The sequence below is a fragment of the Triticum urartu genome, chromosome 5A (assembly GCF_056163025.1).
Source record: "Triticum urartu cultivar PI428250 chromosome 5A, HENAU_Tu73, whole genome shotgun sequence".
NCBI lineage: Eukaryota > Viridiplantae > Streptophyta > Magnoliopsida > Poales > Poaceae > Triticum > Triticum urartu.
This window is the reverse complement of record NC_141877.1, coordinates 408,957,780-408,973,296: the sequence shown is the minus strand read 5'-3', so window position 1 is coordinate 408,973,296 and position 15,517 is coordinate 408,957,780. Positions and strand designations below refer to the sequence as shown.

The window sequence follows — 15,517 nt, the reverse complement described above, 5'->3', positions numbered from 1 at the left end:
TACGATCTGTTTTTTTTTGAACTGACCAATTCTTCCTGATAAGGCGTGGCTCGGGTGGAATCTTTCCGGAAATCACGGGCGGGGCCGCGGGTTCGGGATCCGGCTTGCCTGCTCCCTCCCCATGCTCCCATCCGTGCACCCACTCCATCCTACGGCTGTATTTTTCTCTTTTTTCTTTCTAATCTAATCATCTCCCCCCTAATTTTAAGGGGGTGGGGCCGGGCCTTATTTTGTTCCAATCAAACCATGCCTCGTATGCGGGAGCACGGATGGGCGCACGCCGGGAGAGCAGGCAAGTCTCGTCCGCGGGATCGAGGACGCGGAGCGCTGGAGGATTGACAGACGATAGCGTCTGTTTAGCAGAACATTTAATCTGAGATGTTAATCTAAGTGATAAACCGTTGGCGCAATATGAGCAGTAGGATATGTGTAAATTGTTCTGATCGGAGGGTCATGGTTATCCCGTGTACAATTTGCTGTGTGGCATTAAGAGAATTTACGTTTGCTCTTTTAATAGTAATATAGAAAAGGGAAGCCCATGTCCAGAAAACTTAGCACAACAACGACGATGAAGATAAAGCTCCATGTTGATGTTAGCCTACTTCAGCCCCATTGCACACCGAGTAACAAGAACGCAAGAAAAAAAATTAGTGAAAGTATAATAAAACTAATTGGTTAATTTTTCTTCTGAAAAGGAGGTTAAAACCCCTGGCCTCTGCATCAATCGATGCATACGACCATCTTTATTTATTATTCAACCAAGGTCTAATAAGAAAATACATCAAGCCACCCGAAGTCACCATTCATACCTACAAAACTCGATAATGTGGAGTGCTCTTACTTTCATATCTAAACCAGTGTCATCGCGATCCATCCACATAATGTATCGGAACGAACAACCGGTGCAGCAGACCTAAAGTGTACACCACATGCACACATTTTAGACGCCGCCATCATCATCGGACGGTTGACCCATCTTCCGGAGAGAGATCCGCATCATCCTTGCCAGTCCGTCCAACCGTTGACGCCACCATGGCGCCCAACGGCGCCACTGCCCCGCGCTTGTCCATCCAGACACGTAGATTCTGGAAGATCTGTCGTGCATAGCACCTACCAACCAGGCATGACACAGCGTAGCACCTGTCGGTCAGGCATGACTTGACATCTTCATCGAAGCTCCGTGCAAGACGAAGCCGCTCCACCTCCTGCCTCTGTCTTCCAACGCTGCTCCACAGACGATGCTCCCAAGAGAGAAACGACACTGCAGTACCACCATCGTTCGATCTGAAAGACCAGATCCTAGGGTTTTCCCTGGAGCAGCACGAGTGGGTTGACAGTCATTGCACGACGATGCTTTCATCAAGGTAACGACGCAGAACGCCGCCATCGCCTGCCATCGGCTCAGTTTTCACCGGCAACTATGTCTTCCCGACTGGCAGCCGGAACTAGATGACGGATCCCGAGATCTGACCATCCAGCCTCAGGCCGACCACCTCCGACGGAGGAGATGGCCACCACCGCCGGCTGCATCGGCCAGATCAGATCTGACCAGAGGTGCCGCCAAGCCGTCCACCAGGCCCTCCACGCAGCCGCCGATCTGAAGCCGAATGATGCGCCGCCGTAGCATAAGTCACCGCCGCCCGGGCCAGGCAAGCCACTGCCCGTGACCGGGCTGCCCGACACGCCGCAACCTTGAATTTTTATGGGAAATGGTAAGGATACACTTGTAGTAGATTATGTGTGTCTATAATTTCAAACCTCTGTGATGCTCCCTTGGGTTAGAGGTTTGAGCTGAAGATAATCAAGTTACTTGATTTATGTGCTGGAAAGTGTTCCATCATTCCCTTAGCCTGATGACACATTATCTTGCTGAAGTTTTTTCTATGGTTTCCAATGGGGGAATACCCAGATTTGAAATAGCCAATGTTTTCAACGAGTGAATGCCACATTCTCAGTGTGGTGCTGAATCTATGTATTCACATCTTTCTTGAAGTAGCTTGGGTCTATTATTATTATTATTATTATTATTATTATTATTATTATTATTATTATTATTATTATCACTAAGCATGGTATAGACGAAAAATATCTTACATGTTTGCTGCTCCAATATAGTATTTGTAGAACCTTTTTCATATTTATTATAAAATATTAAAAGAAAGGGTGCGGTAACGCGCACCATCAATGATCTAATCAGTTATTATGGCGATCAACTCCTTCTAGCATGGTAGTTAGATTTCACATCTAGTACACATTACTACTAATTCTCTCAGATACGTCATGGCTGACATCAGAGCTAGTGTAGTTTTTTCCTATGTAATGTTTGTCTCCTGGCAACTAAGTTGAGCTTATTAGTTTAGTTTGCTGCTAGATGGAGTTAGAGTATCATGTAGTATTTATATATTTCTTATAAGCACTTAACTTCGTCCAACGCGACCATCATTGTAAGCGCTCCGGATAGAAAACTAGACCACCCTTCTGGTCCTTGCTCATGTATCGGTCATGCAGGGACACATGTCATTAAGAACAACGTCTGATTGGCAAGGGCCTTAATTGCCACAGCTTTGATGTTTAGGCTGGTCACAATGCAAAGGAATTTAGGAGTAACATCACACACTTCAATACAACTTTGCTTATGTGGCACATATTTAATAAGGAGAGAGGTGTTTGTGGTGACTAGCTAAGTTATCGGAACATCACACACTCCAAGAAACAATGAGTCTATAACCTAATAAATACATCGTTGCATGACACTATATAGATGTTCCTACCCATTATGGAGATAGTAACATAGTCTAGGAAAGTGTGTAAGTTACTAACTTATGTTCTTGCTCATTGTGACCAGCCTTAGTAGTATATGAGGCAAAGTCGAAGCATATTCATATTAGGTTCGTGGCATATCCATTGTACGGAATAGTCAACGGGGTTCATGACGTGCCTTGATACTGGCATGCTACTTTCCCATACGTATGTGCTCCAGCGCTTCGTTCTCGCATGATGTATGTGGGATTCATGTGATGCAGACCCACGATGTATATACTATCATGTACAGTATGTGGTGTCTTCGATGCATGATTTCCTTGGCAAAACTTGGAGATGCATGTGTGTATGTCTCTACGGTGTGCCGGTGTTTGGTCTTTGTTGCGCAGTTTGGAATGAGAATGCAAGGCGAGCTCAAAGTTCAAACCTAAGCAATGCCGGGCTGCTCGTGAGGAGCAGGTCTAGTCAACATGATCCATCCATCCATCCAGAGTCCAGCTAGCTTAGCTAGCCCCGAGATAAAGGTGCCCGGAATATCCCTCCACACGGGCCCGCCTGCCAGAGAAGCGACCGTCTTCCAACTGCTTCCGATCGGCGTTGTCCTTGTCTCTCTTGTCTCCTCTTCCTCCCGCAGCTACCCTTTGGCTTTTAGGTGCAGGCAGCAAGTAACTACTCCTACCACCAGTCGCACTCCAGGAAGACGTAGAAACTAGCCTACCTCCGTGTCACCGCTCCCGCCCAGCCTCCTCGCTGTAGATCAAGGGAAGGAAGATCGATCAAGTGAGCAGCTCATCGACCGGTCAAGCAAGGAGGATCATTATGGCGGAGGCAGGCGGCGTTGGGCGCAGCGGCGAGGATGATCAGGGCGGGGAGGAGGAGCGCGGAGGGGGAGCGGCCGCGGCGGAGGTGCAAGTGTACTGCGCGGTGGGGAAGGAGGCGGGGAGGGAGTGGAGGGCCAACCTGCGGTGGGTGCTGGCCAACTTCCCCCGGAGCCGCCACCGCCTCGTCCTCGCCCACGTCCACCGCCCGCCGCACCGCATCAACATGAGTAAGCATACTACCACTACTGCTTACCTCTGCTCTGAAAATACTCCTATATTAACTCTTCCTTCCGCCAAGCGCAACGCGCTCAAGCTCCAACCAAAACTCCCTGCACTGCGAAATTACACGTACAGTTTCTCTGGGAGGTTAATTTCTGTTATGTCCATTTTTGAGATGTCACTTTGTAAGCACAGTACCTTTTTGGTTTTTACGCTTTTTGTGTGTCGACGAGGAATCTCGTGTGTGGCATCGCCGGGCGCACGTACGGGCTGACGACGACCTTGCCGCTTGTTTGTGCAGTGGGGGCGTGGGTCCCAGTGAGCCAACTTGCGGAGCACGAGGTGGCCGCGTACAGCAAGCTGGAGGAGGAGAGGGCCACCAAAGCCCTCGACGTCCTCATCGACATCTGCGCAAGTCAACGGGTTCGTTCCTTCCTTCGTCCACACCAACCCCTCCTCCCTCCCTTCGTTTCCTCTCATGATCAGGCGATCCTCATTTTGATCCCCACCACCGAGATGCTCGACTGAACAGTCGCGTTCGATCGGAGCAGGTCCACGCGCGCAAGGTCATTGTGTCGGGGGACGACGCCGCGAGGGGCCTGGTCCAGCTCGTCGACGACCATGGCGTTGCCGAGCTCGTCATGGGCGCCGCCGCTGACCGGGGATACACCAGGTACCCACCTACCAACCACTCTGCTACCTCTAGACTCTAGTGTCAGTGTGCGTGCGCGTGTGGATTTAGAGATGATCGATATTAGTTACTGGAGTATTCCCTAGTCAGATATGAAGATACTTTTGTGATTGCGATTGTGATGGATATGGTGTGTGTGGTTGTTAGGAAGTTGCGGGCGCCCAAGTGTAAGAAGGCGGTGACGGTGCAGCGGAAGGCCAACCCCTCTTGCAGGATCTGGTTCGTCTGCAAAGGAAACCTCATCTGCACTAGGTATATGTATATGTCTGGACATTTTGACACCTTTCAGCTCACTTCGTTTCATATAGATATTGCCTAGAAAAACAAGCTGTTTCACCTAGAGAGTGCCGAGTAACAGAAAGAGACCAAAATCAGTAATAATACCACAAATCATCGGATGGGTTCTAATAGAAAGTTTACTTAGTAAATTAACTGGCACATTTCATGTTGTTAATGCCATCTACCTGACCTTTGCTCAGGGAGGTCAGCCAGGAGCTGAACAGAGCAGAGCCATCCACGGCTAGCTCCAGCCCCAGATCGGTCGCTTCTGACTACTCGAGATCGAAATCGTCCCCGCCGCGCCTGACCATCCACGGGGACGGTGACGGCGAGCTGTTGGGGATGCACCACGACTCGCCCGATCCGATGATGGCGGCGTCGCTCCGCCGGACTCCGAGCAGGGACGACAGCGACAATGCCACGGATCACAGCATCGAGGATTTCGCTCATGAGGGAGCCGCTGAAGGTGGGTCGTCGGCTGTCGTGCAGTTACTGCAAGATGTCGAAGAAGACCCGCCGACGCCTTCGCACGATGGTTCGGCTTCGGTATGTGCAGGCATTTCAAACTAAGATTTTTTTATCTGAACAACAATGTGGTGAAATTTCCTCCAAAAAAACAAAAACAATGTGCTGAAATTTAAAAAAACCATGGGCTACGATCGTGTGATCATGTCGGCGTGGTATAAAATATTCTTGTGTGATGGTATTGTCAGGAGGAGGCTGGCGACATGGAAGATGCTTTGTACGAGAAGCTCAAAGACGCGATTATGGAGGCCGGGAGCCTCAGGCACGAGGCGTACGAAGAGACTCGCCGGCGGCAGAAGGCCGACCGGGACCTGGCCGACGCGTCCATGATGGTAAGTTTCTGAATATAATAAATGAGATAGCTTTGCTTCGATCAACGAGTCAGATTCTCGCCCATCATCTGATTTTGATTGGGTGCAGGCGAGGGACGCAGAGAGCTCCTACCATGGCGAGGCGAGGCGCCGGAAGGAGATGGAGGAGAGTCTGGCGAGGGAGCGCGCGGCCATGGAGCAGGAAAGGCGGGACCTGGACGCCCTTCTCGAGAAGATACGGGAGGTTGATGACCGCAGCGCCGAGCTCGAGCTCCAGATCACCGACTCAGGGCGCGTGATGAGCGAGCTCGATGTCAGGATGTCGGAGTCGTGCTCTGTCCTCGACGCGCTCAGGCGGGAGCGCCGAGGAGAAGGGCCTGCGGCTGACGAAGAATCCATGCCTGCGGTGGACGGTGGTGATCAAAGTGTGAGTTTCTTGCGGCTTGGTTTGTCGGAGCTGGAGGAGGCGACCGATCGTTTCGACGAGTCTGCCGTGATAGGAGGCGCCCGTGCCGGCAGCCGCGGCCGCGTGTACAGAGGGAGCCTCCGCGGCATGAGCGTCGCCGTCAAGATGATTTGCCCCGACGTCGCCGTCGACGAGGCGCCGTTCGGTCGTGCAGTGGACGCCATCGCCAGGGCGAGGCACCCAAACATCGTCGCGCTCGTCGGCGCGTGCCCGGGGGCGCGCGCCGTAGTGCACGAGCTCGTGCCGGGCGGGAGCTTGGAGGACCGTCTTGGAAGAGAGGCGCCGCCACTGCCATGGCACGCGCGGTGCGGCACCGCGTACCGAACCTGCTCCGCCCTGGCCTACCTCCACTCGACGGCAACAGTGCATGGCGACGTCCGGCCAGAGAATATCCTCCTGGAGGACGAGCGGTGCTCCTCCAGCAAGCTCGCCGGCCTCGGCATGCCTGGTCTCGTGGCGTCGCCACAGCTCCCGACCGGCGTGGCGCTGCCGTATGTGGAGCCGCGGTACCTGGCGACGGGGGAGCTGACCCCGCAGTGCGACGTGCATGCGCTGGGCGTGGTCCTCCTCCGCCTGGTGACGGGCATGCCGGCGTTCGCGGCGAAGAAGGCGGCGCAGAAGGCCGCCGACGGGAGCACGCCCTGGCACGAGGTGGTGGACGCGACTGCCGGAGGGTGGCCGATGGAGCGCGCCACGGAGGTCGCGCTCCTCGGGTTGAAATGCTGCGACGCGGTCGAAGCCGGAGGACCACGCCGCGCGGCCGAGCTTCTGGATGAGGCGCTGAGCGTGCTGGAGGCCGCGACGGACGCCACGCCGGGGAGGACGTGGTCGTCGCTCTCGGCGTCGACGGCGTCCGACAGCGGCGGCGCTCCGTCCTACTTCCTCTGCCCGATACTCAAGGTATGCACATGTGCATTCGATCATTCACATGCGCGCGGCTTTCCGAAACGATGCAGTGATGAATAACTGATGTGATTTCGCAGGAGGTGATGAGGGATCCGCAGATCGCCGGCGACGGGTTCACCTACGAGGCGGAGGCGATGAAGGAGTGGCTCGGGAGCGGACACGACACGTCGCCGATGACCAACATCAAGCTTCCCACCGAGGAGCTCATGCCCAACCACGCACTCCGGGCCGCCATACAAGAGTGGCGACACACGAGGCCTATCACCTTCCATCGGTACCAATTATAGATGTGAAATTCAGATTGTTCAAACCATGATTAGCATTTAGCAGGAAAAACGTTCATGCGTTTGAAAAGCTAGAAACGATCACATGGTTTTGCTTCCAAACGTGTTCTTTGTGTCCTTATAGAGAGCAATGTACAAAGAAAGGCGCAATTTTCATGATGAACATGCAATTGACCAATAGAGGATTGCACCGTCGATTTTGCGTATATGAGCAATTGTAGCAGATTCGACAAAATTTGGATTGCCAAAACTGACAAAAGGACGATCGCCAAAAACTATGTAGTCTGACGCATAATCCCGATAACTGGTGCTTACCGCTTGAAATAAGCGGGTAACTACCTAAAAAACTATCAACAACTCAAAAGTAAAAAAAATGGGTGCTTAAAATTTTAGCCCATTTGTGGGACTCAGACGTCTGTGAGACACCTTTTTCCCCTCTTTTCTTCATCGCATCTCTCCATTGCATCGAAGTGCCCGCTGCGTCGTGTACATACGCATCACACACACAACATACTTAGAGCAACTTTAGCGGTTCCCCTAAAAGCTATGTTTGAGGAGATTTTTTTTTCTGGTTTGACGAATTAAGGCATATCTAGCAGATCCCCTAAACCAATAATCTCTCAAAAATGTAGATCTGTATTCCTTAAAAATAATCTTGCCTCGGTTGGCCGAGATCATCTCGACAAACCAAAGCATGTTCATCGTAGGCTGTTGTGTCCATGATAACAACTTTCTTGTCCACCAAACGAGACGTCTTCTGCACAATCTTAAATCCCCACGAGTGCTTCTCAATCTTGACAACACGCGTGCTTTTGATTCGGTGTCATGGACAGTTCTTCTCAAAATCCTGCAGCACTTGGGATTTGGTTGACGATGGTGTGAGTGGGTGTACATCCTCATCTCCACCGCTTCTACTCGCATCCTTGTAAACGACAGTCTACCCCCCCCCCCCCCCCCCAGTGTCACATGCTCGTGGCATGTGTCAGGGAGACCATCTCCCGCTGATGCTCTTCGCCATCGTCATCGACACATTTAATTCCTTGCTGCATCATACTTTGCACACCAGGTCCTACGCCGCCTTACCACCGCCACGCGATATCTAGCATCTCGCGCTTCACCAATGATGTTGTCATTTTGACCATCCGAATCCGTTCGAGTTGATGATCATTTATGAGCTTTTGAGCGTGTTCGGAGATGATTCGGGCCTCCGCACAAACTTCATCAAATGTTTAGCCATGCCAATCTAGTGCGTCCCGGCAATCTCTCCAGTGCCATTGGAGTGTTGCTTAATTTCCCGGTCACCGTCTTTCCCATTCAACACATTGGGTTGCCCCTCTCGATGGCAAGGTTCCTTCCACGGGCACTCATGCCACTTGTTGACAGAATGATCCGTAAGTTGACCACCTAGAAGGCATCCCATCTCTCGTGCGGTGAGCACCTTGCTCTAGTCCACCATGTCCTAAGTGATATCTTGGTTCACATCCTCCTTGCGATGGAGATTAACCCAACACTTGTCAAGCTGGTAACCAGGGTCATCCATGACTTTCTATGGCATGGCCGCAATGATGCGGGGGATGGTAACTACCTTGTTAGGGCAACTCCAACGCCGACCCGTAAATTTCCCCCCAGATCCTTCGGCGGACAAGGGGGCCAATCCACAGACACAGATGCGGGGGGCGGTCATCCAATGCTGCCTGTATACATTTCAACAAATTTTTGAACCAACCAGATAAAATTCGTGCAAACACGTCGGGTTTCCTACAAACCGGACAAAAACATTTACATTTTGGACATATTTTAATTAAAACGGTAAAACTTGTGCACACATGGTCGCGCGGAGCTCCATTCCAATGACACACATACACTACACTAGTCTACGGCCGGCCACGGCGGATCCCTTTGTCTTTCCCATGTCTGGCAGCCTGCTCATCAGACTGTCGAGAGCCTTGGAGGTATATTCCTCCCCCATATCTTCCCTATGTCCAGTGCGCCGCTCATCGTAGTAGTAAAGGAGATGCTTCAGCCGGAGGGGAAGGGTGCCTACTCTGCTTCCGTGAAGCCGAGGCGGGGGTCGATGATGGTCTGCGATGAACCGGGCAAGTCACCGGTTGTGCATGCCGGCGACACGTCGATGGTGGCCTTTCTAGGACCCAAGCAATGGCGGTCTCTCATGTTCTACTTTCCCTCGATGTTGGTGGCAGCGGCCACCCGTGTTCTACTTTTTCTCGATGTTGCCGGCGGCAGCGGGCGTGGACGCGCTGGCCACCGACTGCTACTTCTTGAGCTTGCATTGGTTTTTCCCTTGAAGAGAAAAGGGTGATGCAGCAAAGTAGAGATTAGTATTTCCCTCAGTTAGAGAACCAAGGTATCATTCCAGTAGGAGGTACAAGCAAGTCCCCAATTTATGCACCTGCACAAACAATCAAACACTTGCATCCAACGTGATAATCGGGTTGTTAATCCATTCACGGTCAATTGCAAAGGTGAGATCTGATCGAGATAGGTATAAAAGATTGCTAAAAAATAAAAGGTAAATAAATTGCAGCAAGATATATTTGGTATTTTTGGTTTATAGATCTGAAAATATAGAATGGAAAATAGACCCGGGGCCATATGTTTCACTAGAGGCTTCTCTCTTGAAGGCAAATAATATGGTGGGTGAAGAAATTACTGTCGAGCAATTGATAGAAAAGCGCAAAGTTATGACGATATCCAAGGCAATGATTATGCATATAGGCATCACGTCCGTGTCAAGTAGACCGACTCCTGCCTGCATCTACTACTATTACTCCACACATCGACCGCTATCCAGCATGCATCTAGAGTATTAAGTTCATAAAGAATGGAGTAACTCCTTAAGTAAGATGACATGATGTAGAGGGATAAACTCAAGCAATATTATGAAAACCCCATATTTTTATCCTTGGTGGCAACAATAAAAAACTAAACACCTCTCCCATTGCAAGAAATACCAATCTAGTTGGCCAAACCAAACCAATAATTTGAAGAGAAATACAAATATATCAAATCATGCATATAAGAATTCAGAGAAGATTCAAATAATATCCATAGATAATCTGGTCATAAATCCACAATTCATCGGATCTCGACAAACACACCGCAAAAGAAGATTACATCGGATAGAACTCCAAGAACATCAAGGAGAACATGGTATTGAAGAACACACGCAGAGAGAGAAGAAGCCATCTAGCTAGCTTCTAGCTATCGACCCATAGGTCTGAGGTAAACTACTCACACTTCATCGGAAGGGCAATAGGGTTGATGTAGACGCCCTCCGTGATCGAATCCCGCTCAGGCAGATTGCCGGAAAAGGCCCCAGGATGGGATCTCACGGGAACATAAGGTTGTGGCGGCGAAAAAGTATTTTCATGGCTTGTTCTGATGGTTTGGGAATATTTGTGAATTGATAGGACGAAGAGGTAGGTCGGTGGACTCCCGAGAGGGCCACAAGCCAGGGGGCACGCCCCTACGGCTTGTCGCCGCCTCGTGGGTCTTTGGTACGTCTCCAATGTATCTATAATTTATGAATTACTCATGCTGATATATTATCATTCTTGGATGTTTTACAATCATTTTATAGCAACTTTATATCATTTTTTGGGACTAACCTATTGACCTAGTGCCCAGTGCCAGTTGATGTTTTTGCTTGTTTTTTACATCACAGGAAATCAATATCAAACAGAGTCCAAACACCGCGAAACTTTTTGGAGATTTATTATGGACCAGAACACCCAGGATGGGCCAGAGAAGCACCTGGGGGGTGCCCCGAGGGGGGCACTGTTGGGGAACACAGTAATTTCAAAAAAATTCCTACGCACACGCAAGATCATGGTGATGCATAGCAACGAGAGGGGAGAGTGTCGTCCACGTACCCTCGTACACCGTTAAGCGGAAGCGTTATGACAACGCGGTTGATGTAGTCGTACGTCCTCAGTACCGAATGTAGGCACCTCCGCGTTCAGCACACGTTCATCTCGGTGACGTCCCGCGAACTCACGATCCAGTAGAGCTCGAGGGAGAGTTTCATTAGCACAACGGCATGGTGATGATGTTGATGAAGCTACCGTTGCAGGGCTTCACCTAAGCACCGCTATAGTATGACCGAGGTGGATTATGGTGGAGGGGGGCACCGCACACGGCTGGGAGAGATCAATGATCAACTTGTGTGTCTTTGGGGTGCCCCTTGCCCCAGTATATAAAGGAGCTAGGGGGAGGTGGCCGGCCAAGAGGAGGGCGCGCCAAGGGGGGAGTCCTACTCCCATCGGGAGTAGGACTCCTCCTTTCCTAGTAGGAGTAGGATAAGGGGAAAGGGAAGGAGAGAGGAGGAAGGAAGGGGGGCGCCCCCCTCCTTGTCCAATTCGGACTAGAGGGGGAGGGGGCGCGCGGCCTGCCCTGGCCGCCCCTCCTCTTCTCCACTAAGGCCCAATAGGCCAATTACATCCCCCGGGGGGTTCCGGTAATCCCCCGGTACTCCGGTATATGTCCGAAACCTCCCGAAACACTTCCGGTGTCCGAACATAATCATCCAATATATCGATCTTTACGTCTCGACCATTTCAAGACTCCTCGTCATGTCCGTGATCATATCCGGGACTCCTAACTACCTTCGGTACATCAAAACACAAAAACTCATAATACCGATCGTCACAGAACTTTAAGCGTGCGGACCCTACGGGTTCGAGAACTATGTAGACATGACCGAGACACGTCTGCGGTCAATAACCAATAGTGGAACCTGGATGCTCATATTGGTTCCTACATATTCTACGAAGATCTTTATCGGTCAAACCGCATAAGAACATATGTTGTTCCCTTTGTCATCGGTATGTTACTTGCCCGAGATTCAATCGTCGTTATCTCAATACCTAGCTCAATATCGTTACCGGCAAGTCTCTTTACTCGTTCTATAATGCATTATCCCGTAACTAACTCATTAATCACATTGCTTGCAAGGCTTATAGTGACGTGCATTACTGAAAGGGCCCAGAGATACCTCTCCGATAATCGGAGTGACAAATCCTAATCTTGATCTATGCCAACTCAACAAGTACCATTGGAGACACCTGTAGAGCACCTTTATAATCACCCAGTTACGTTGTGACGTTTGGTAGCACACAAAGTGTTCCTCCGGTATTCGGGAGTTTCATAATCTCATAGTCATAGGAACATGTATAAGTCATGAAGAAAGCAATAGCAACAAACTAAACGATCACCCTGCTAAGCTAACGGATGGGTCAAGTCAATCACACCATTCTACTAATGATGTGATCCCGTTAATCAAATGACAACTCATGTCTATGGCTAGGAAACTCAACCATCTTTGATCAACGAGCTAGTCAAGTAGAGGCATACTAGTGACACTATGTTTGTTTATGTATTCACACATGTATTATGTTTCCGGTTAATACAATTCTAGCATGAATAATAAACATTTATCATGATATGAGGAAATAAATAATAACTTTATTATTGCCTCTAGGGCATATTTCCTTCAGTCTCCCACTTGCACTAGAGTCAATAATCTAGATTACACAGTAATGATTCTAACACCCATGGAGTCTTGGTGATGATCATGTTTTGCTCGTGGAAGAGGCTTAGTCAGCGGGTCTGCAACATTCAAATCCGTATGTATCTTGCATATCTCTATGTCTCCCACCTGGACTTGATCCCGGATGAAATTGAAGCGTCTCTTGATGTGCTTGGTTCTCTTGTGAAATCTGGATTCCTTTGCCAAGGCAATTGCACTAGTATTGTCACAAAAGATTTTCATTGGACCCGATGCACTAGGTATGACACCTAGATCGGATATGAACTCCTTCATCCAGACTCCTTCATTTGTTCCTTCCGAAGCAGCTATGTTTTCTGCTTCACACGTAGATCCTGCCACGACGCTTTGTTTAGAACTGCTCCAACTGCAGCTCCACCGTTCAATATAAACACGTATCCGGTTTGCGATTTAGAATCGTCCGGATCAGTGTCAAAGCTTGCATCGACGTAACCATTTACGACGAGCTCTTTGTCACCTCCATATATGAGAAACATATCCTTGTACTTTTCAGGTATTTTAGGATGTTCTTGACCGTTGTCCAGTGATCCACTCCTGGATTACTTTGGTACCTCCCTGCTAAACTAATAGCAAGGCACACATCAGGTCTGGTACACAGCATTGCATACATGATAGAGCCTATGGCTGAAGCATATGGAGCATTTTTCATTTTCTCTCTATCTTCTGCAGTGGTCGGGCATTGAGTCTTACTCAACTTCACACCTTGTAACACAGGCAAGAACCCTTTATTTGCTTGATCCATTTTGAACTTTTTCAAAACTTTATCAAGGTATGTGCTTTGTGAAAGTCCAATTAAGCATCTTGATCTATCTCTATAGATCTTGATGCCCAATATATAAGCAGCTTCTCCGAGGTCTTTCATTGAAAAACTCTGATTCAAGTATCCTTTTATGCTATCCAGAAATTCTATGTCATTTCCAATCAGCAATATGTCATCCAGATATAATATTAGAAATGCTACAGAGCTCCCACTCACTTTCTTGTAAATATAGGCTTCTCCAAAAGTCTGTATAAAACCATATGCTTTGATCACACTATCAAAATGTTTATTCCAACTCGGAGAGGCTTGCACTAGTGCGTAAATGGATCGCTGGAGCTTGCATACTTTGTTAGCTCCCTTTGGATCGATAAACCTTCTGGTTGCATCATATACAACTCTTCTTCCAGAAATCCATTCAGGAATGCAGTTTTTACATCCATTTGCCAAATTTCATAATCATAAAATGCGGCAATTGCTTAACATGATTCGGACAGACTTAAGCATCGCTACGGTTGAGAAAGTCTCATCGTAGTCAACTCCTTGAACTTGTCGAAAACCTTTCGCAACAAGTCGAGCTTTGTAGACAATAACATTACCGTCAGCGGCAGTCTTCTTCTTGAAGACCCATTTATTCTCGATGGCTTGCCGATCATCGGGCAAGTCAACCAAAGTCCATACTTTGTTCTCATACATGGATACCATCTCAGATTTCATGGCCTCAAGCCATTTTGCGGAATCTGGGCTCACCATCGCTTCTTCATAGTTCGTAGGTTCAACATGGTCAAGTAACATGACTTCCAGAACATGATTACCATACCACTCTGGTGCGGATCTTACTCTGCTTGACCTATGAGGTTCGGTAGTAACTTGATCTGAATTTTCATGATCATTATCATTAGCTTCCTCACTTATTGGTGTAGGTGTCACAGGAACCGGTTTCTGTGATGAACTACTTTCCAATAAGGGAGCAGGTACAGTTACCTCATGAAGTTCTACTTTCCTCCCACTCACTTCTTTCGAGAGAAACTCCTTCTCTAGAAAGGATCCATTCTTAGCAACGAATGTCTTGCCTTCGGATCTGTGATAGAAGTTGTACCCAAGAGTCTCCTTTGGGTATCCTATGAAGACACATTTCTATGATTTGGGTTCGAGCTTATCAGGTTGAAGCTTTTTCACATAAGCATCGCAGCCCCAAACTTTAAGAAACGACAACTTTGGTTTCTTGCCAAACCACAGTTCATAAGGCGTCATCTCAACGGATTTTGATGGTGCCCTGTTTAACGTGAATGCATCCGTCTCTAAAGCATAACCCCAAAATGATAGCGGTAAATCAGTAAGAGACATCATAGATCGCATCATATCCAGTAAAGTACGATTACGACGTTCGGACACACCTTTACGCTGGGGTGTTCCGGGTGGCGTGAGTTGCGAAACTATTCCGCATTGTTTCAAATGTAGACCAAACTCGTAACTCAAATATTCTCCTCCACGATCAGATCGTAGAAACTTCATTTTCTTGTTACGATGATTTTCCACTTCACTCTGAAATTCTTTGAACTTATCAAATGTTTCAGACTTATGTTTCATTAAGTAGATATACCCATATCTGCTCAAATCATCTGTGAAGGTGAGAAAATAATGATACCCGCCGCGAGCCTCAATATTCATCGGACCACATACATCAGTATGTATGCTTTCCTATAAATCTGTTGCTCGCTCCATTGTTTCGGAGAACAGCGTTTTAGTCATCTTGCCCATGAGGCATGGTTCCCAAGTACCAAGTGATTCATAATCAAGTGATTCCAGCAGTCCATCAGTATGGCATTTCTTCATGCGCTTTACACCAATATGACCCAAACGGCAATGCCACAAATAAGTTGCACTATCATTATCAACTCTGCATCTTTT

The 15,517-nt window shown here is 48.7% G+C and overlaps 1 protein-coding gene across 1 annotated transcript; it reads left to right on the top strand.

Annotated features, from left to right (window-relative positions):
- The first annotated feature begins 3,392 nt into the window (after positions 1-3,392).
- On the top strand, positions 3,393-7,468 carry LOC125509288 (U-box domain-containing protein 33). The gene is made up of 8 exons (XM_048674221.2): positions 3,393-3,808; positions 4,102-4,223; positions 4,352-4,473; positions 4,639-4,743; positions 4,971-5,316; positions 5,484-5,627; positions 5,716-6,972; positions 7,056-7,468. Exons 1-8 carry the CDS (start codon positions 3,580-3,582, stop codon positions 7,263-7,265), a joined length of 2,535 nt encoding a protein of 844 aa, XP_048530178.2. The 5' UTR covers positions 3,393-3,579; the 3' UTR covers positions 7,266-7,468.
- Positions 7,469-15,517: the final 8,049 nt, after the last annotated feature.